The 20220-nt window shown below is 52.1% G+C and overlaps 1 protein-coding gene across 4 annotated transcripts; it reads left to right on the forward strand.

Annotated features, from left to right (window-relative positions):
* The first annotated feature begins 1471 nt into the window (after positions 1–1471).
* KMT5A (lysine methyltransferase 5A) lies at positions 1472–19256 on the forward strand. 4 transcript variants are annotated; one of them, XM_027566976.1, is made up of 8 exons: positions 1472–1620; positions 6960–7081; positions 8175–8331; positions 11429–11648; positions 12029–12116; positions 14964–15023; positions 17261–17451; positions 18219–19256. In XM_027566976.1, the coding sequence occupies exons 1-8, from the start codon at positions 1611–1613 to the stop codon at positions 18427–18429; spliced, it is 1059 nt and encodes a 352-aa protein (XP_027422777.1). In that variant the 5' UTR covers positions 1472–1610; the 3' UTR covers positions 18430–19256. The 4 variants fall into 4 exon arrangements, with proteins under 4 accessions (XP_027422777.1, XP_027422778.1, XP_027422775.1 ...); XM_027566977.1 differs by lacking the exon at positions 1472–1620 and adding an exon at positions 6527–6712; XM_027566974.1 differs by lacking the exons at positions 1472–1620; positions 6960–7081 and adding an exon at positions 6617–6712.
* Positions 19257–20220: the final 964 nt, after the last annotated feature.

Below are 20220 nucleotides of genomic sequence, written 5' to 3' on the forward strand. Positions count from 1 at the left end.
CAATCTATAGAAGCAGCCATCTCCCCACACACGCTCTGTAAAATTCCCTATTTTCATTTTACCCACAGCATTAATCACTATTCAGTATTATCTTTAAATTTGTTTAAATTTTTTTTGGCTGCTCCCCATGGCATTTGGGATCTTAGTTCCCTGACCACGGATCAAACCTGTGCCCCCTGCATTGGAAGTGAAAATCTAAACCACTGGATTGCCAGAGAAGCCCCTTAATACTACCTTTAAAAAGTGGTTTCTTATTTCTTTCCTAAAAAATTTAGGCATCTGTCTTATTTGCCACTGCGTCCTTGGGGAATCGGACAGAGCCAATAAACAGCTCAATAAATGTTGAATTAATGCATTTTAGTGAAAGTAAAAACCTCTGTATATCTATGGAAGCTGGAAGGAATCTGGCAGATCACAGATGACTCCATCATTTGACAGCTGGATAAGCTGAGGACCAGAGAGCTGAAATGATATACCAAAAAGCACAGTGAGTGACAAGTGTTGCTTCCTACTTTCCCCAGTGCTTTCACATATATCACCTTGTTTTGCTCTTCTACTTTCCTGGTGCAAATGATAGGGTCCTTGGGCAATGGTGGGGATTCCAAAATCATCTCGGGAACCAAAGAGAGAGAATGGACCTCTGCTCCTATCTCCAGGAAGGATCCCCAGCGAAGAGCTGTAACTGAACACCTCATCTGTGTTCAAAGCAAAGAATACCTAGGATACCTGTGCTTCTCAGGGACTTAACCGACCGAGGCTCCTCTGGGTGGGGAAAGGCGCAGGCTTGTTTCCCTGGGGTGAGGGAAGCCCTCTAGTGGACTAGGACTCAAAAGACTGATCCAGGACCCAGAAATAAACTGTTCCGTGACGTTGGGCAGCAAGTGAGTTACCTGTTCCTTCTGATCCTCTGTTTCCCCATCTGTAAAACAGTTGGGGTATGTTGGGCTAGGATCGCCCTGGTTCGGGGAGGCTGATTCAAGTCAGTTTAAGAACTCTGCCCGCGGGTTTTGTATACTGGAAGAATAGACTCCATAAACCTTGCAAGGTAGGAATGAATGGATTAAACTGCTGAAAAGGTAAAGGTGGTTCGGATGTTAAACTGCTGGGGGCTAAGCTTCCCATAAGGGGGGGTCGAGGGGTCAAAGGTCGGGTTCCGGTCAAACCCGAGAAAAACCGGAAGTCCCCTGTGGTTCTACACCGAGCCGGGGCCGCCAGCCGCGTGACTAAATCTCCCCGGGGCGGAGCTTCAGCACCGCCAGAGGGAGGAGTTTGGAGCCCCCCAATGGCAGGGCAGCTCCCCTTCCAGCACAGCCAATCAACGCGGAGAGACGGTAAAATTTAAACCCCCTCCCTCCTCCTCCGCTGAGACCTGTTCCGAAAGCGTTTGTAGAAAGTGCGGACGCTCGCCCCGCCCCCGCTGGGGAGGCGGGGAAAAGGGCGGGCTTTCCCTCCAGAGTTTGCCTATCACGGCGGGCAGCCTGAGAAGAGACGGGCAGCGGCGCCAATCAGGGCAGCAGCCGGGACCCGGCGGAGCAGTTGGCTACAGTTGTTGCAACTTTTTTCGAAAGCTGCGTTTCCCGGGAGATCCTAGGCGGTGACAGAGCAGGGTCATGGCTAGAGGTATTGGCCCCGGTGGCCAGCGCCGGGGCTGCTGGGTTGGGGGGTCGCGCTGCAGGCGACACCGAAGTGACGGGAGCGGCGGGAAGGCGCTGTCCCGCCGGCTGCTCGGAAGGCGCGCGGGGACTAGTAGGGTTGCGGGGGGAGGGGCTGCGGAACCTTTCTCACCTCTTCCCCACCCTCGCTCCAGAAGCCCCCAGAAACCCCTCCCACTCCCGTGCTTCGGTTTCCCCTTTTTAAAGAGTGGACACTTGGTGACCTGCCTCTCGAGAGGCAGCGGGGCCATATGTCAAAGATGTTTGGAAACTAAAGCGACTAGCGCCTCAAGGGAATGGTTGTCATTGATACAAATGAGGGGGAGGGCGAGGCTTCGCTTGCTTTGCGGCTCTCTCTGGTTTGGAAAGGAGGTGATCCCGAGGCGAGGGCATAGATCGGTACCCTACTTGGTGGGGAGCGCGACCGAGTGGACACCGCGGCAGGCGCTTTCCTTTCCCTCTCCACTCTCTGAGTCAGCTCTGCGCCGCCGGGGCGGGGACGGGCCCCGCTGGCCCACTTGGGGGGGGAAACAGGTCCCCTGGCACCTCCCGGCGCGGCCCTTCGCGCCGCAGCTGATCAGGGCTCCTGCCCACGGGAGATGGCTTGGGTGGGGTTATGCTGCCGCGAGGGAGTCGATGTCTCTGCCTGAAGTTCTTCGCACAGTTAGTTTGCTGTCAGGACAGACCCACGTTATGCGGCAAAGTGATCGCTAACCGCTTGGTCGTTTCCAGCCGCTGTGTCTCCATGCAAAAACTTGAGCGTGACGGTTCACTTGAATTATTATGTAAAAGAAATAAGTCGAGGTTTTATATTTTTCTCAAAATTCCTGGGGTATTACACGTTAGTAGGAATTTGCCTTAATGCAGTATGCAGACAGGTCTTTACCGTATTAGCCACTAGGGAAGCCCAGGCTCCCCATGGCGATCATAATGAACAAAATAAGGATTCATTCAGCAGATATTTATTGGGCTTCTTTGTTTTCAGCCCCTGCACCCAGTTGCATCATTTATTCTCGTAGCATCCCTTTAGGGTCTTTGGGAACAAGACTTAGCTAGATTTTGATTAAGAAATAAGGCATAGTGAACTTCAAGTTAAAGAGCTTCATAATCTAGTCCACAGAGAAAAGTAAGATGCCTCAAATATTCTTCTTCAGGAAAGTGTTAAGCATCTAAAAGTATATTTAATAATATCTGGCTAATTTATCTGACAACTCTGAATAAAATTATGAAAGTGAAAGTAACTCAGTCATGTCTGACTCTTTGTGGCCCCTTGGACTGTAGCCCACCAGGCTCCTCTGTCCATGGAATTCTCCAGGCAAGAATACTGGAATGGGTTGCCATTCTCTTCTCCAGGGGATCTGCCCAAACCAGGGATTGAACCTTCGTCTCCGGCATTGCATGAATTCTTTACCCGCTGAGTCACCAGGGAAGCGAGCTACTGAATGTTTCCAGGCTGTAACCCTCCTAACCCTTTATGAGAAGATACTATTCCATTTCACAGATGTAGAAACTGAGGCTTGGGGAAGATAAATCATTTGCCTAAGAGTTATGTGACTAAGATACTGATAAATATGAAGATGCTTTAGCATAAAAAATGTATACTGCTGTCCTCAAACTCAAGACACTAAAATATTAATTCATTCATTTGACAAGCATTTATTCATTACCTACTGTGTTCCAGGCCCTTTGCTAAAGACACAACAATGAACACAGACAGAGAGCACAGTGAGGCCAGAGGGGTGGGAAGGCTGCTATAGGCCACAGTGAGGACTGTGGATTTCATCCTAAAAGCAAAAGGGTATGGTTAGGGATGGGAGGAGTGGTAAGAAGCACATGATGAAAATCTGTGTTCTTGGGGACCACTCTAGCGCCAATAAACTGGAGACGGTCACAATAGAAAGAGGGAGACCAAGTAGGAGGCCGACTGATAGAAGGACAGATCCTACCCAAATGAATACTCTTGAGGCTGTAAATATTTACATGATTGTAAAATTTCTAAACCAGAGAGGAGTTGCCAGATATCTGAACATTATGTTCATGTGACTTAGCAGGGCTCTCAAAGTGAGGTACAAGCTGTGAACAAAGACTGCTTTTCTAGAAGAAAAAGACTGACCCGTCATTTGAAATACTGTAAATAATTCAATATCTGATTACACTAAATGCCCAATTTAATGATTTGCAAGAATAATGAAGCCTAAGAAATAAATAACTACAAATGGGGTGGGGGGGGGAGGTCAAGTGACTCAGTGAGAATTACTGACCATACATTACAAAGGTGATTCCTAAGCCTGTTATGCTAGAAGCTGGGAACTCTCCTCTTCACTTTGGCTAAATAAGAGAGGTAGAGGGACTTGCCTGGTGGCCCAGTGCAGGGGGTGAGGGTTCCATCCCTGGCCAGGGGAGCTAAGATCCCATATGCCTCCAGGCCAAAAAAAATCAAACCATAAAACAGAAGCAACACTGTAACAAATTCAACAAAAACTAAAAATGGTCCACATCAAAAAAATAATAAAATAAAAAAAAATGAGGTAAAGTGGAACAAGCAGAGAGACAGAATGGCTAGAGTATGTCCAGTGACTTTGGCCTTCAGCTTCCACCTCTGAAAAAGGAAAATAACAGTTTGTAAAGATTAACTGACATAATAAAGTACCTGGCTCTCGGTGATAATTATTATTAACCCTTATTAAGTATTTATTTCAATGGCCAAAAGGTTCACTTTGTTTCCCCCTACAGATTAATGTAAGCAAACTATTTTTTAAATGCACTACTACTAAAATAGTAATTTAAATGATTTTGGTGTGATGGGAAAAATGAAAGGGGCTTCCCTGGTGGCTCAGCGGGTAGAGTCTGCTTGCAATGTGGGAAACCATGGGGTCTCAAAGAGTAAGACACGACTGAGTGACTAACACTTTCAAATATTCAGTAAATGTTAGAGATTAGTATCATTGGTGATGAATTCTATTTCTGTGAGATCCTGGGCACCATTATGAGTTTTTATTTCTGTGACTGGGTATATGTATTTGTTATGCCCATAGGAACCTCATGACAGAGACAAGAAACTGTTCTACAACTTTACTGAATGATTGGTACTACATTTTCTAGCTACTAGAGCTGCAGAGTTGAGAGGAATGGGTGCTAGACTTGTATTTTAGTGTATCCTCTGCATCTGTGCACTAAAATAGAGGAAGATGTAGCCATGGGTATGTGTATGGGGTGGGGGAGTGAAAATTCGTGTGAGAAATGGACAAGATGACTTGAGCAACTGTTTCCTGCCTCCAAACCAAGATCCCCCTGATTGTTTGGCAACAAACTACAAACCCTCTCTGCCAGGCAGAGGTAACAGACACTGTTTCAAATGGCTCAACCTGAATGTCCCTTTGGAATCCTAAGTCTCTGCATAGTCTCTTGGATATTCAAGTGGGCAGAGTACCCTACCCTGCTGGAATTAGTGGTTGGGTGGGGATGGAGGGACTTCCCCAGCCCTGTGAAGGATTCTAAAGCATGAGCTGATTTGGGAGGCTGTGTCCTGAGCAGTGTCTTACCATTTAATCCACAGTCTAATCCCTTCTAAGAGGAGGAGGAGGCAGCTACTTACAGTGATAACCATTTGTTTATGTGGGTGTTGGAAGGTGCCCTCGGTAAGTTGTGGAATTCATTGATCTTGGTTTTTTATCCATGAGGATGCTGCAGCCCAGGCTGGGGAAGAGACTTGGCCTTTGTCACAAAGCACCTCTGGAGCAGATGCAGGGAGAGATACCCAATCTTTGCCTCCCAGGCCATAACCGAAGGCTGGATGCCCTGAGGTGTCTGTTTGCATCTATGACTTTGCACAAATGCAGGGACTCTTTGTTGGCTGTGAGCCCTCAAACCCTAATGGCTACAGCACAGTGGTTCAGGGCAGTAATCTATGCCGAGATACCACAGTGCCTGGAACCACTGCCTCCTAGGACATTTCTCATGGGGGGACAGGACACTTGGGTGACCTGCTAATAAGCCTTCTGCAACACCATTAGCTCCTCCCTACCTGTTTCTATAACTGGTAAGTTAGTGGCTGGGAGTGTAGGCTCTGGGGTCTGTTGGCCTGGAAATCTAGTTCTAGTTCTGAGAACTTGGCCAAGCTCCTCACTTCTCTGAGGTGGTTTTCCCTGTCTGTGGAAGAGAAAATAATAAGGTTTCTACCTTCAAAGGGCTGCTGAGAGGTTTGAATGACAAGGTATACAAGAGAAGCGCCCAGCAAACATGTTATTATAATTCCCGGCTCCATCTCCCCAGGGACCGCACGGATCTGGTGCAGCCCGCCTGGGTTTGACATCTGACCTGATCACTTTCTAGTTCTGTGGCTCTGGGCAAGCCCCTGCATCTCCCTGAAGCCTCAGCATCCCCATCATAAACGGGTTACCCGCAGGACCTGGCTCCTAGGGGCTTGCCGGGAAGGTTAAATGCCCATGAAAACGCTCCGTGGGCACAGACTCAGGCACACAGGAGGGCTTTCGTTCACCGCTGCCCGCTGCGCCTGGCACGGACGGGTCTCCCGAAATATCCGTGGAGCCAGCGAGAGTGGGAGCCCGGCCGGCCGAGAGCCCGGGCTGTTATTATCATGTTTCCCACCCCTTCCTACCCGAGTGGCTGAGGACGCGCGAGAGGGGGCGCGCCCGAGTTGGGATTCGTCGCGGCCGCGGGCCCGCCCTCCTTCGCTCCCTCCCTCCCTCCGGAGGAGCTTCTCAACTCCGCCCCTGCCAGCCCCCTCCCCGGCCGGGAGCGGACGGTGGGCGGCGGCGGCGGCGAGCGGGCGGGCCGCGGAGGACGCGCCGCCAGCGCCTCCCTCCCTGCGTCCTCGGTCCCGGGCCGGCCGGGGCTGCCGCGGCGCGTGGGTGCCGGGCCCTGCCTCGCAGGCCATGGGGGAAGGGGGCGCCGTGGGGCGCCGCCGGCCCTTCCCCGGGGCGCCGCGGCGGCGCTGGTGGCGGCGGCAGCAGCAGCAGCAGCGGCAGCGACAGCGCTGGTGGCCGGGCCGCGGCGGCGAGGGCGAGGGGCGCGCCGCCATGGGCCTGGCCGGGCTGCAGGTGGGTGTGGCGGGCCCGGCCGCGCGGGGGGCGGGCGGCGCGCGGGGCCCGGCCGGGCCGGGAGGCGGGAGGGCGACGCGGGCCCCGGCCCGGCCCGGCCCGGCCGGCCGGCCCACCGCCGCCGGGCCCTCGGAACATGGCTGCGGCGGGAGGCGCCGCCGCGGCGCCCGGCCCGGGCGGCCCCGCTCCCCGCCCCGCCGCGCCCTGAGCGCCCCCTCCCCCGCTTCCCCCGGGTCCCCCTCTCCAGGCAGGAAGATGTCCAAGCCCCGCGCGGTGGAGGCGGCGGCGGCGGCGGCGGCGGTGGCAGCGACGGCCCCGGGCCCGGAGATGGTGGAGCGGAGGGGCCCGGGGAGGCCCCGCACCAACGGGGTAAGCAGGCACCCTTCCCGCACTCGCTCGGCGCGCTCCCAGGGGCCGTGCGGCCGGGCGCCCCCGCGGGCCCAGCTCCGAGAGCACGTGGGCGCGCCCGCGGCCCTGGGGCGGGGGTGCGGGCGGGGCGCCCGGCCGGGCAGCTTCCTTTTCTGCTGCCTGCCTGGGAGTGGCGTCCCCACTCGCTCCGCCATGACCCTGGCAAGCTCCGACCTCGGAAAAGTTTGTGTCTTTATGGCATTTCCACACCCCGAGACCCGGCCATCCCGGTGGCGGCTGCGCCTTCCCAGAGTGTGCGGGGCCTGCCCGGGGCCCTCGAGGAGGTCACAGGTCTTCGCTGACTTGGTGAATGGCTCACCAGGCAGAAAGGCCCAGCAGTGTTTCTGGGAAAGCCCTCCTCCCGTCTGTGCTTACTCAGAGGAGAGGCCCCACACCCAGAGACACCAGCGGTGACCCGTACCGCCCCACCGGCCTGCCCACCGCAGTAGAGTAACCGCCCTAAATGCCTTGGTCTCCTGAGCTCCGCACCCGCCTAGTTAGCCTGAGAGAATTCCCCAGCCGCAGCCCAGTCCCGCAGTCCTAGGACTGCACGATTTGAGAGGGGCCGGGCTTGGGCTCATAGAAGGCTCAGACAGTCTTGGCAAGTCCTACCAGCTAGCTGACCTCAGGTCCAAGAAGTGGTTATTCAGGTTCCCTGAGGCCTGTCTGTGCTGGAGTTCCTGCAGCTCCTGCCAGGGCAGTCAGCTGCTGCTCAGAGGCCAGCCCTTCCAATTCTGGCCTCGTTTGCCCTGGTCACTCTAACCTTCTTATTACTGGTAGGTTGCCTCCTTCTTCTATGGATCTTAGTGGACAGCTGGTTCTCTTCGCTGGCCAGATGTTCCCCCTGCCCTCCTTAACAGACTGGAATTAGAGACCAACTTGGACCTGGGGGATTCTAAACCTTCCACTACTAGGCTTCCCCTAGTAACCCAGTTTTTGAACCATGTTTTTCTCCTTTTTTTTGTCTTTTGGATTCCGGTTGCCCCTTCTCCGTCTAAATGTTGTAAGATCTTCTTCTTCAAGCCTCTTTCAGAATATGCATTTGTCGTTTTAGGAGAATGTATTTACCGGGCAATCAAAGATCTATACCTACATGAGCCCGAACAAATGCTCTGGAATGCGTTCCCCCCTTCAGGAAGAGAACTCAGTTGCACAATACGAAGTCAAATGCCAGGGGAAGCCATTAGCCGGAATCTACAGGAAACGCGACGGTAAGCCTCTGAAATGGCCCTGCTCTATTCACCGCTGTCCGGGTTGCATCCTCAGTAATAATGTCTGTATGCTAGGTTTCCTTATCCAATCTTTTCAAGCCAAAGCTTGCAAAGTTTGAATCATGTCCTGTCTTGCTGCTAAGAAACATAGACATGGGGGGAATAGAGCCGCGTGTTCCAGGGCGTGTGTGTGCCCTATTGGTCTAACAGGTTTTCCCTGTTTTTACAAGAGTTAGCATGTCCTTCAAGCTTGGTTTTCTTGCCAAGCTGCCAAAATAAGGCAGCTGGCATGTCGTTAGAGAGGTTTACAGGCGCTAAAAGTACAGAAATGATGAGTCTGGGTTGTCCAGACCAGGCACTTGTACTGCAGCTGAGTCATGTGAACCTAAGGAACTGACTTCCTTCTCTTTTCTGAGCTGGCCTTGATCTCAGTTCTAAAGGTTCTTTCCACTCAAGTGTTCAGTGCTCCTCTGAAGCCGCGTACGCCAGAATGAGATTTAGAGTTAAAATGCTGAGCAAGAAAATACTTACTGAAAGTTCTGTCTGGCCTTGCAAAACATGCCGAAACCTGTTGGAAATTTTGCTGTAACCCAAATATTCCCTTTTAAAGTGGCGGTGGTAGGGGTGAGGGTGGGGATGGGGGCTAGTGGTGAACTTTCCCCAGTTACTGTGCTCTAAAACTTGCCTTAAAGAAACAGCAGCTACCAGCTGCTCCAGCAGCTCTGTACAAGGAAGCTTTGTATTTGTTAACAGAAAGTGCCATAAAGGGATGGGGTAGCCCAACCTCTGGTCCAGATCTGAGAACCAGGGGCAGGAGCCAACCCTTGGCCTGATTCCCCCTGGTGATGTTATTTCAAATGGACTTAGGTTCTAATCCTAGCTCTGCCGTTTATGAAAGGAAGGGTCACAGGCAGGTTGCTACGTTTTTTTGAGCCTCAGTTTTTCATCAGTGGGAGAGAGGAGTCCTGCCTGAAGACCAGTTAAAGCATGGGTGCAAAAGGCCTTTGTGAGCAAGTTCTCTGGTGGTCCATTGGTTAGGATTCTGTGCTTTTACTGTCAGGGGAGAAGGTTCAATCCCTGGTCTGGGAACTAGGATCCTACAAGCCTCATGGCACAGCCAAAAGAAAAGGGAGGGGGACTTTGTGAGCGCTCCATACTGTCAGCCCATTTTCCACTGGACCGGAAGCATCACAGCCTGCCCCTCCCTGCATCCCTGCTTCCGCAGCACTTAGGCCAGCACTAACCACACTGAGACTTGGGAAGGGCCTCTCTCTAGATGCCGTAAGCCAGCCTCACAGCCCTTCTGGGATGGGGCGGGATGTGGATTGTCCTGAATGGTGACATGGGGCACAAGTTAGCTTATTTGACTCGAAGTGTTACTACATGGTGCCAATTTAAATGGGGGGCTGGATGAACACTGGAGGAGACCCCCATAGACTGGGTGTCTATCCATGATTCTCATCCTTTTTCCTGCCTTGACACAGACTCACGTGACAGCTAATGTTCATGAATACCACCCACTCCTAAGCTTATGCCTGACGTCTTGGCCTTAACCCCCTCTTATTCCACTCAAGACAGTGTGTCAGGGAGCACTGTCTGTCTGTGTCAGGGAGACAGTGTATCTGGACCACCTGGAGAACGGTCCGGATGGCTGCTGATGTATTTATTTTTTTCTTTTGTTTGTTGAACTATTATTCAGATATCCTGACGTTCACCATTTTAAAGGGTACAATTCACTGGTTTTAGGTATACGCACAGATTTGTGCAGCCATCACCTCTGTCAAACTCCAGTACATTTCCATCACCCCAAAAAGAAACCCTGTACCTACTCACAGTCATTCCCCATTCCTACTTTCTCCCAGCCCTGGGCAACCACTGATCTGTTTTCCATCTCTGGATTTGCCCGACCTCGACATTTCGTATACGTGAAGTTGTAAAATATGTGACCTTTTGTGTCTGGTCTCGTGTACATTATGATGTTTTCAAGGTTCATACATGTTGTAGGCTGTGTCAGTACTTCATTCCTTTCTGTGGCTGAATAATATTCCATCGTGTGGATAGACCACATTTTGTCAGTTGATGGACATTAGAGTTTTCACTTTTTAGCTCTTCTGAATAAGCTTCTGCGGGCATTCGTGTATAGGTTTTTATGTAGACATATGTTTTTAATTCTCTTGATAGATGCCTAGAACTAGAACTGCTGAGTCAGGTGATAACTCTCTAACATTTTGAAGACTGCCAGACTTTTTTTGCAAAGTGACTGCACCATTTTGCATTCCCACCAGCAATGTAATATTTATTTTTAAAAAGTAAAAAAATTTTATGGAAAAAAAAAAAACAGTCCAATACTGGTGCTCCATGAGTATTTTTAGTAACAAGTCATTGGCGACGGCCCACACGACACACTGAACCGGTATTGGGGCACCATGCTGAGAACCACTGTGAATGCCACGCTTCGACCCTGTTAGAAGAGGGATTTAAAAAAAGAATCTGAAATGAATCATGCCAGGGAGCTAGCCTTCGGGGAAGAGGTCTTTGCTGGGGAGAGGTTCTGCTTTATCACCTTACTTCCGTCTACCAATGCTGCCCCACCCTGTGGGGATTGTGCTCCCCCCGCCCCGGAGCCCATTTCCTCAAAAGCCATCGATGGAGCCCTCACGCCAGTGTTGCTGGCTGTGACACTTCTGCTTCAAAGGCTCTTCCCTCAAGCTGCAGACGACCTGATGGGTTGATTAATCACAAGAACGGAATCCAATCACAATATATATATATCAACTTACCGTGGTCTAACACTTCAAATATGTTGTAATTGTATTGATCAATCATACCTCAGCAAAGCTGGAAAAGAGGGGGCGGAAAAAATGATGCAGAGACCAAAAGCTCTGCCTAGTGTCTGGGTCAAAAAGTAAAGCCAGATCTTTTCCCCAAGATGCTGGTTAGTGGACACCAGGCTTAACAGCCCAAGGGCACTACTGCCCAACACGCCCCCACCCCCGCTATCTCCTCCCCGAGCCTGCCTTAGCAAGCAGCCGAGGGCTGGAAAGTGGGAGGTGTCAGGTCCAGAGTCAGCCTGTCTCTCCCCACCCTCTGCCCACAGAGAAAAGAAACTCTGGGAATGCAATACGAAGCTCCATGAAGGCCGAGGAACAGAAGATCAAAGACGCCAGGAGAGGTCCCCTGGCACCTTTTCCAAACCAAAAATCTGAAGCTGCAGAACCTCCCAAAACCCCGACCTCGTCTTGTGATACTCCCAATGCAGCCGCTGCCAAGCAGGGCCTGAAAAAGCCTGTGAGGGGCAAACAGGCCCCCAGGAAAAAGTAAGTGCTCCCTGGAGCCACTTCTCACGCAGGGCGACCTGTTGGGTACCAGCTGGGGGGAGGCCGTCCACCCTCTCAGGCCCTTGAGCTATTAAGGCTCAGATTCCCGAGACAGCACCAGGGATACCATTACTTGCCGCGTCCTGGTCTGCCTAGGGTCCAGAGCCCCCACCCTGCTGAGAGTAGGCAGCCTGCCTTTGGCGCTCTTTCTGAGGCTGCTGTGGGCAGGCGAGCTGAAGTGACCCCGGGCCACAGTGGACAAAGGTGTTTTACGTGACCCGATTTCCAAGGAGCCTGCTCCTAAAGGCTCGCGTGCCTCCTGGCTGTGAACATGGTTTCAGAGCTAACGCTTGGTTCCTCCTCTTCCTTTCCCACCCCAGAGCTCAAGGAAAAACACAGCAGAATCGCAAGCTCACAGATTTCTACCCTGTGCGAAGGAGCTCCAGGAAGAGCAAGGCTGAGCTGCAGGTAGGGTCACGTGTTTCAAATCGGCTCTCAAAGGGGCGGGGTTGCCCAGTGGGCAGTGCTCACTGCGCACCACCTGAGCTCTCTTTGCATTGTCACGGGAAAAGTCTCTTGGCCTCCGCGGCCCTGATGTTCTCCTGGGTCTAGTGGGGGTCGTCATAACTCCCTTGGGTCACTGCGGTGCTTAGTTAAGATGCTTCTGTGAAGGAGCCTTTTCGCCTGTAGTGTGGGGCATGGAAAGTCAGGACCTCCAAGGAAAGTGGCTTTGGCAGGGCCATCAGAGCCTGAGACTGGGGTGGGCTGCGTGGTTTCTTAGAGGTGTGTTTGTCTGCTGTCCAGAGGTTTTATGTTTCGAGATGATGAAGAGCACTGGCTTGGAAACTACTTTCTGGTTGTGTGACCTCAGGGCTTAACCGCTGTCTGCCGTGTCGTCTGTGAAATGGGATGATGTAGTCGAGCCCTGTCTGGTGGTTGGGAGGGTCACGCACGTTAGTGGACGCACATGGAACACTTAGAACCGTGCCTGGGATGCAGTGAGGACCTATTAACCCTTGTCACCGTTGCTTCCCCTGTGTTGTCCTTTCCCGGGGCTCCTCTCTGGCCTTCCCCATGCAGCCACAGAACCTGTGAAAACCAGGCAGGAAGGCCAACTGGGCTGTAAGGCCCCCGCCCGCCGTATTTGCAGAGTGCTGAGCTGTGCACAGTCGATCAATATTTGATGCAGTGAGGTGTGGTTATTGCCTTTCTGTTAGGGAAACTCAGGGTGTGGCCTGGCCCTGCAGCCCCCAGCTGCTTCCATCCCCCCCTCCCACCCAGGGGCAGCAGAGCAACCTCTAGGCTTGGGAGGAGCTCTCAGGACTGCCGCCCCCACCAGGGAGGTGGGGGACCCCAGCCTCTCAACCCTCAGACTCTTCTGCATTTGGACGTTGAATCTGTAGCTGTACAGACGGTGAGGCAGCATCTCTGTGTCTCCTTCTTTGAATTGACAAGACTTCATTTTTTAAAAAGGGGGGAGGGTGTCATTTTTCTCCCCTCAGAGAGAAGCTCTGGCTGTATTTCCTTAGAAAGGCAGTGTCTTTCAGCCAAGAACAAGCTGTTACAAGCTGTTTGCCTGCAGTGGGAGGCTGTGCGAGGTCAGCCTAGAGACAGCACTGCAGAGGGCGAGGCGGTGCCAGCCCCCAGCACCTGGGACACCTCCCAGCCGCGGTCGGGAGCTACAGAGCCCACTCAGGGAACCTGGGGGTCCACCCAGCGCCGCTGTGGGCTGCAGGGTCGGGGAAGCCTGAGTTGGCCTTTTTTAATTAAAAAAGAAAACAAAAACCAGGGGCTTTTCTTTCTGGAGGAGTGGAAGCTGCAGTGGGTGTGTGGCCAGAGTGCTGAATTCTACCGCAGGCGAGCGGAAGGCAGCTGGCAGTGGCTCCCCAAAGCTTGGTCTGCAGGCGATCAGGCCCACTCTGTGGCTGGATGGAGAGCCAGAGGCCAGGGAGAGCCACACTCTGCCCACCACCGTTTGTGTTGGCTTTGTCGAGTGGGCACCCTGGCCAGGTGGTGGCTGGCCAGGCTGGTGGGGCTGCGGCTGGCAGAGGTGAGGCCCGAAGGCAGGGCAGCCGGGTCTCCTCTCGGGTGATGCTGGTCCAGACCTGACTGCCCTTCTGGGCCAACCAAAGCCGAAGTGGACACAGCATTAGGGAAGGGTGTGGGTAGGTGGGCGAAACAAACAAAGAGCCCCGAAGACTCCTCGTTGTGGCTGAAGACAGAGCAGGCGGGGCTCAGTCCAAGGTCCAAGTCCAGGGCAGGAGGGTGGAAACAGGGCCCTGGAGAGATGCCCTGAACCCCTTGTTGCTTTGCTGTGGGAGCCCCTTCTCTGGTTGGCCCAGCGTTGGGTGGATGACAGCCTGCACTGGGCAGGGACTGCAGTGTTGGCAGTGCCCTGGCCGCGTCATCACCAGCCCAGCCCAGCCCCGGGCCTGGCATGCAGAGCAGCCTGCTGACTCCGGCTGGGCACGTCTCGAGTCCTTCCTGCCTTCACCCTGGTTCACACCTTGCTCCCTTTCCAGGCCCTCAGTCCCCCAAGGACCAACTACTGCTGCCTTCCTCTTTAGGACGCTTGGAGCTAGTTGTTCGCGTGTCCCCAAACCACCAACCCCCCCGAGTAAAATGGACTCCTTGGCTGCACATTCAGGGTGTCTCACCTGGCCCCAGCTCGTCTCCTCTGTCTCATTCTGTCCCAGTAGGATAGTCCCTGTCCCCACTGCCCACCACGTCTCCCAGTTTTCCCAGGATGATTCCCATCTACTTCTGCACACTTGTAACTAATTATTTAACAAGGTGGTTGTGCCTGTGCATGTGGGGGCAGGGCATTGTTGCCTTGAGGGCTCACTACGTCCACGTGCTGTTCTCGGCCAGGAAATGCCACGGCGAACAGAGGGTGGACATGGTCAATGGGTGGGTACACACCTCCTGTTCAAACGGTGCAGCCTCTGATCAATTTAGCCCCGGCTAATTTTATATGCAGTTGGAGTCCTGATATTTACATGTCCACAATTTAGATATTTTGTAAAAGTCTGTGTGGGCTAAATAGAGCATAGCCCCAGGCCACATTCTGCCACAAGCCCTATTCTGCCCTCGAGCCGCCCTGTCCCCCTCCTGGCCCACCTGAACACCAGGTGGTGAACAGCCCACCTTAGACGGGCAATGAGGAAAGGATGGGGGCTTGGTGGCCTGGACATGCCGGGAGACCGATGCCATGGAGGCTGACTATGAACGGACCCTGTGGCGGCTAGGACTCCCAGAGTGGCCTTGGTGAGAATGCTGATGCACTTCTTGTTTTTTCTTTCCCTCCCCACCCAGTCTGAAGAAAGGAAAAGAATAGATGAGTTGATTGAAAGCGGGAAGGAAGAAGGAATGAAGGTAAGGGGCTGCAGGGCCCACTGCGTGGAGGCTGAGGCTGTGAGGTCTGGCCCTCCCTGGTCCAGAGGCCCATGCAGGAGTCGTGCTGCCTTAACCTTCTGATATCACTGTGACCAGGCAGACTGTTGCAAGCTGTCAAGGGACTGAACACTAAAAGTATCCTTAAGGGAATACCTCCTGAAGGAAATGTAATGAGATACTGTCCTGTGGAAACTTATTTATTTATGGCTGTGCTGGGTCTTCATTGCTGCGTGGACTTTTCTCTAGCTGCCGTGTGTGGGGCCTTCCCTCTAGTTGATGTGCTCAGGCTTCTCTGCGGAGCACGGGCTCTGGGGCGTGCAGGCTTCAGTAGCTAAGGTTTCTGGGCTCTAGAGCACAGGCTCGGGAGTTGGCGGCGCATGGACTTAGTTTGCTGCTCCGCCTTTGTGAGATCTTCCCAGACCAGGGATCAAACCTGTGTCTCCTGTACTGGCAGGTGGATTCCTACCCACTGTGCCACCAGGGATGCCCCTGAGGAAAATTTTCACAACGAAGGACTTCCCTCACAGTCCAGGTTAAGAATCCGCCTGCCAGTGCAGGGGATTCAGGTTCAACCCTTGGTCAGGGAACTAAGATCCCACATTGCCACAGGGCAGCTAAGCCCAAGTGCCACGACTTCTGAGCCCATGCACTGCAACTAAGATTTGACACAGCCAGTAAATATTTCTTTTTAATCACGATGACATTTATACACATATATGTAACTTACCATCGTAACCGTTCTTTATGTGTAAAATTCACTGGCATTAAGTACATTCTTCATTCACAGTTGTGCAACTCTCCCCTCTGTCTAGTTCCGGAACCCTTTTGTCCTCCCAACGGGAAACCCCGGACCCACCAGTAGTCACTCCCATTCCTTGCCCTCAGCCCCTGACAACCAGTCTGCTTTCTGTCTCTGTGGATTAGCCTCTTCTGGACATTTCATACAAATGGAGTCATAGAATGTGTAGCCTGTTGTATCTGGCTTCTTTCATTTAGCATGACACGTGGGGAAACTTTTAAAAGGACAGGCTAGTTTTTTCTATACTGTTTTCCTGGGAAATGGCAATGCCCAGGAAGATTTGCTTTTCTCTCACGTGCTCAGTTGCTTCAGCTGTCTCCTACTCTTCGCGACCCTATGGACTGTGGCCCACCATGTTCCTCTGTCCATGGCATTCTCCAGGAAAAAATACTGGAGTGGGTTGCCATTTCCTCCTTTATGGGATCTTCCTGAACAAGAGATCAAACCCAGTGTCATGTCTTCTGCATTGGCAGATGGGTTCTTTACCACTAGCACCGCCCCCTGTTCTTATAGTATATTTCAGACATAGTGAGAGCATGAGAAGGGAGGAAGTCTCAGAGGTAGTGGCCAGATGGGTCTGGGCTAGGACCCAGGGGATGGGAAGCTTCAGTTTCCACCTGCCACTGAAGGGAATCTGAATTTCATTCTGGGCTTCTCAGCCAGTCACCCTCCATCTCCATTTAAAATGGAGTGCAGGAGGAGGTCAAAATAAATAAATAAAATGGAGGAGAAACCCAGGCATGTACGTTATGGACTAAAGGAGAGACTCAGAATGTTGGGTCCTACTTTTCCCCTAAAGAGTGGGCCAGGATGTGGCTTTGAGTCTGTGCTACATCACTTCCTAGCTTGGTGGCTGGAGACACATGACTCTGCCTGTCTAATCCCTAATTTTGCAGGTTTTCTCACCTGCAAAACGGGGCAGCACCCACGTAGCAGACTTCTCAGGATCCCACATAACAGTGCTTTGCAAACAAACACAAGGGAGCTCTTTGGGGTGATGGATTCTGGCGATGGTTGCACAACTGTGTATGCTGCATGGGCTTCCCTAGTGGCCCAGTAGCAAAGAATCTGCCTGCCAATGCAGGAAACACAGGTTCGATCCCTGGGTCGGGAGGACACCAGGGATCCGGAGAAGGAAATGGCTACCCACTCCAGTATTCTTGCCTGGGAAGTCCCATGGACAGAAGAGCCTGGCGGGCTACAGTCCATGGGGTCTCAAAAGAGTTGGACACGACTTAGCAACTAAACAACAATAATGTGCTGAATGATACCCTTCAAACCATGTGTGTGAAATGAGTGGATTTTATGACCAACTGCAGTAAGGCTGTTCGAAGAATGTACTACAAGCTGCTGGCCACGCACGGTGGCATTTGTTGCTGTTTATGAACCAACCCTCCCTCTTGGCACCTCCCAACAGATCGACCTCATCGACGGCAAAGGCAGGGGCGTCATCGCCACCAAGCAGTTCTCCCGGGGTGAGTTTGTGGTGGAATACCACGGGGACCTCATCGAGATCACCGACGCCAAGAAGCGGGAGGCTCTGTACGCACAAGACCCCTCCACGGGCTGCTACATGTACTATTTTCAGTATCTGAGCAAAACCTACTGGTAAGTCCCCTGGGGCTTCAAGTGGCTCTTCCCACCCTGGCAGAGGTGCAACCAGAGGGCCACCGAGGGCATCCTGACTCTTCTTTTGGCTCCAGCTTCTTGCTTGGTTCTTGCTGCCATTTTTCAAAGCTGCAGTGCAACTCTTCCTACCACACACACCACTTCCATTTTTAATTCTGGTGATTGAAGCGGTTCTGGAGGCAATCTCGGCCACCAAGCGGTGGACTAGTCACGTGAAAGCCCGCAGAGGGGCTCACTTGGCCTTTTGCCTGGGGCATGTGACCAGAGCAGCCCTGGGAATCGCTATTTCTCTGTCCCCTATGCGACGATATCACTGATTGTTTTTTATTTATTTTTTAATAGACTGTACTATAACGTTCCCAGCAAAACTGAGTGGAAAGCAGAGCGAGTTCCCATATATCCTGCCTGCCCCCACCATCCTGCATAGCCTCTCCCCTACCCTCACCAACAGAGTTGACTTTTACTCATTTATTTATTATGCTGAACTCCACAGTCATCTCTGGTGCTTCCACAGAGTCTTTTGCATTCCCGTCTACACTCCCCCATCTCCCGCCCAAATACCCCACACCCAACGCCCCTCTGGGCTCTTAAAGTTACATATATATATTTTTTGAGTTGAGTTGCTTTCCCAAAAACACGGCCATAAATCACCATCATCCCACCAGAGCTGAGAGCAAGCCTGACTCAGACTGGGTTCAAAAGCCTCTTTATCAATTTAATCCTCTGTCGCCCTCCCTCCCCGCCAGCGTGGATGCAACCCGAGAGACAAATCGCCTGGGAAGACTGATCAATCACAGTAAATGTGGGAACTGCCAAACCAAACTGCACGACATCGACGGCGTGCCTCACCTCATCCTCATCGCCTCCCGTGACATCGAGGCCGGGGAGGAGCTTCTGTATGACTATGGGGACCGCAGCCGGGCTTCCATTGAAGCCTACCCCTGGCTGAAGCATTAACCCAACGGTCCCGCCCCCTCCCCATTCTAAGGACAAAGTGCCCTCAAAGGGAATTGATTTTTTTTTTTTTTTTACACACTTAATCTTAGCAGATTACTTCAGATGTTTTTAAGAAAAAAGTATATTAAGATGCCTTTTCACTGTAGTATTTAAATATCTGTTACAGGTTTCCAAGGTGGACTTGAACAGATGGCCTTATATTACCAAATCTTTTATATTCTAGTTGTTTTGTACCTTTTTTGCATACAAGTCGAACGTTTGTGCTTCCCGTGCATGCAGTCCAAGACTCGGCACAGGTTTTAGAGGAAAGAGTCGAACATGAACTAGGAAGCTGGGCAACGCACCTGCCTCCAAACGAAGAGCCAGGACTCTCTCCCCCGCTCCCCACATACCTGCCCCCCCCAACATCCCAGTGCCAGGTGGGCGCGAGGAAGACACTGCCTTCCCCACGGCCCGGATGGGATGTTCCCAAGCTCTTGTTTTTCCTGACATCTCGACAGGCGCACATTGAAGTGTATGAATATTTTTTAAAAAAAGGTTTCACAGTAAGATAGTCTTCCCCTCTGCTTTCTCGAAAGCTTACTGACCCGGTGGCTCACGGGCCAGGCCTCGATTTACTCTTCCACGGGCTGCCACTTTTCCGGGCACCTTCACACATCAGGGCGGGGAATCAAAGGAGACGTGGGCAGGGACAAGCATTGCTTACCTAGCCCTTGCAGGGGCAGGGTTTCCCGAAACTGGGTTAGTTTCTTTATAGAAATGTGAACACTGAATTTATTTTAAAAAATAATGATAAAAAAAAAAAAAAGACAAAAAAAAAAAAAACCACAGAAGACAACTTACATGTATATAGGTCTTGAAGTGAGTGAAGTGGCTGCGTTTTTGTTTTGGGTTGTTTTTAGTTCGGCTTTTTCTTTTTCCACCCTTGGTTTTGCTTCTGTAGAAGAGATATGAGATGGTACACTATTCTAATCAGAAATCTAAAGTTTTGTAGTGGGACCAGAAATTACTTACCCAATTCCCCACCCCCTCAACCCCAACCTGATTCTGCTTGGGTTGAAAGCTCCAGACCGGCTGTCAAGGCTTCCGTGTGTCAGACCGCCTGGTGTCCTTCCTGTAAAGCTGCAGCCATGAACCAAAGAGCGAGCCTACAAGCCCTGAGAGGCAGGGCCCCTGCCCTAGCTGCGAGGGGGCAGGGGAGCTGGCAGGCCCAGGGATCATGGCTGAGGGTCAAGTTTTCACCTCGACTGTGACAGCAGGAGTAGTGGGTAGCTTCTTCCTGAAGGGGGGACCGACTCCCACCTTCTGTCAACTTGTAATTCAGGGGCCTGGGGCTCCAGAGCTGCGATCTGGGGTCTGGCGCAACCCCACCCCACCGCCCACTCCCAGGTAAATGTGAATGGAGACAGGTATGAGAACCTGTCCTCGACTTCAATGCCCCCCAGCCCCGGCCTCACGACGGTGCTACCTGAGGAAGTCTTCCCCCTCCCACACCCACCCCCACCCACCAATCCCACACTTGCCTGGTCAGTGGTCAGCAAATTGGAGGAGGATCCGATGGGAGTGTGTAAATGTGAGATAAAATGTCTTGGTTGTACCTGTTTGTGGTTTAGCTTTGTATTTAAGAAAAGGAAATAAACTTGAAAATTATTTGTCATCATAAAAATGAAACAAAAATTAAAATATTTATTGCCAGGCGAGGCTACCTGTGTCATTCTGTTGTTTTTTGCAAAGCAGGGGTAGAAAAAGGTAATGTACTTTCTGTTTCTCTTTTGGGCTGTACCGTGTGGC

The sequence above is a fragment of the Bos indicus x Bos taurus genome, chromosome 17 (genome assembly GCF_003369695.1).
Source record: "Bos indicus x Bos taurus breed Angus x Brahman F1 hybrid chromosome 17, Bos_hybrid_MaternalHap_v2.0, whole genome shotgun sequence".
In the NCBI taxonomy this organism is placed as follows: domain Eukaryota; kingdom Metazoa; phylum Chordata; class Mammalia; order Artiodactyla; family Bovidae; genus Bos; species Bos indicus x Bos taurus.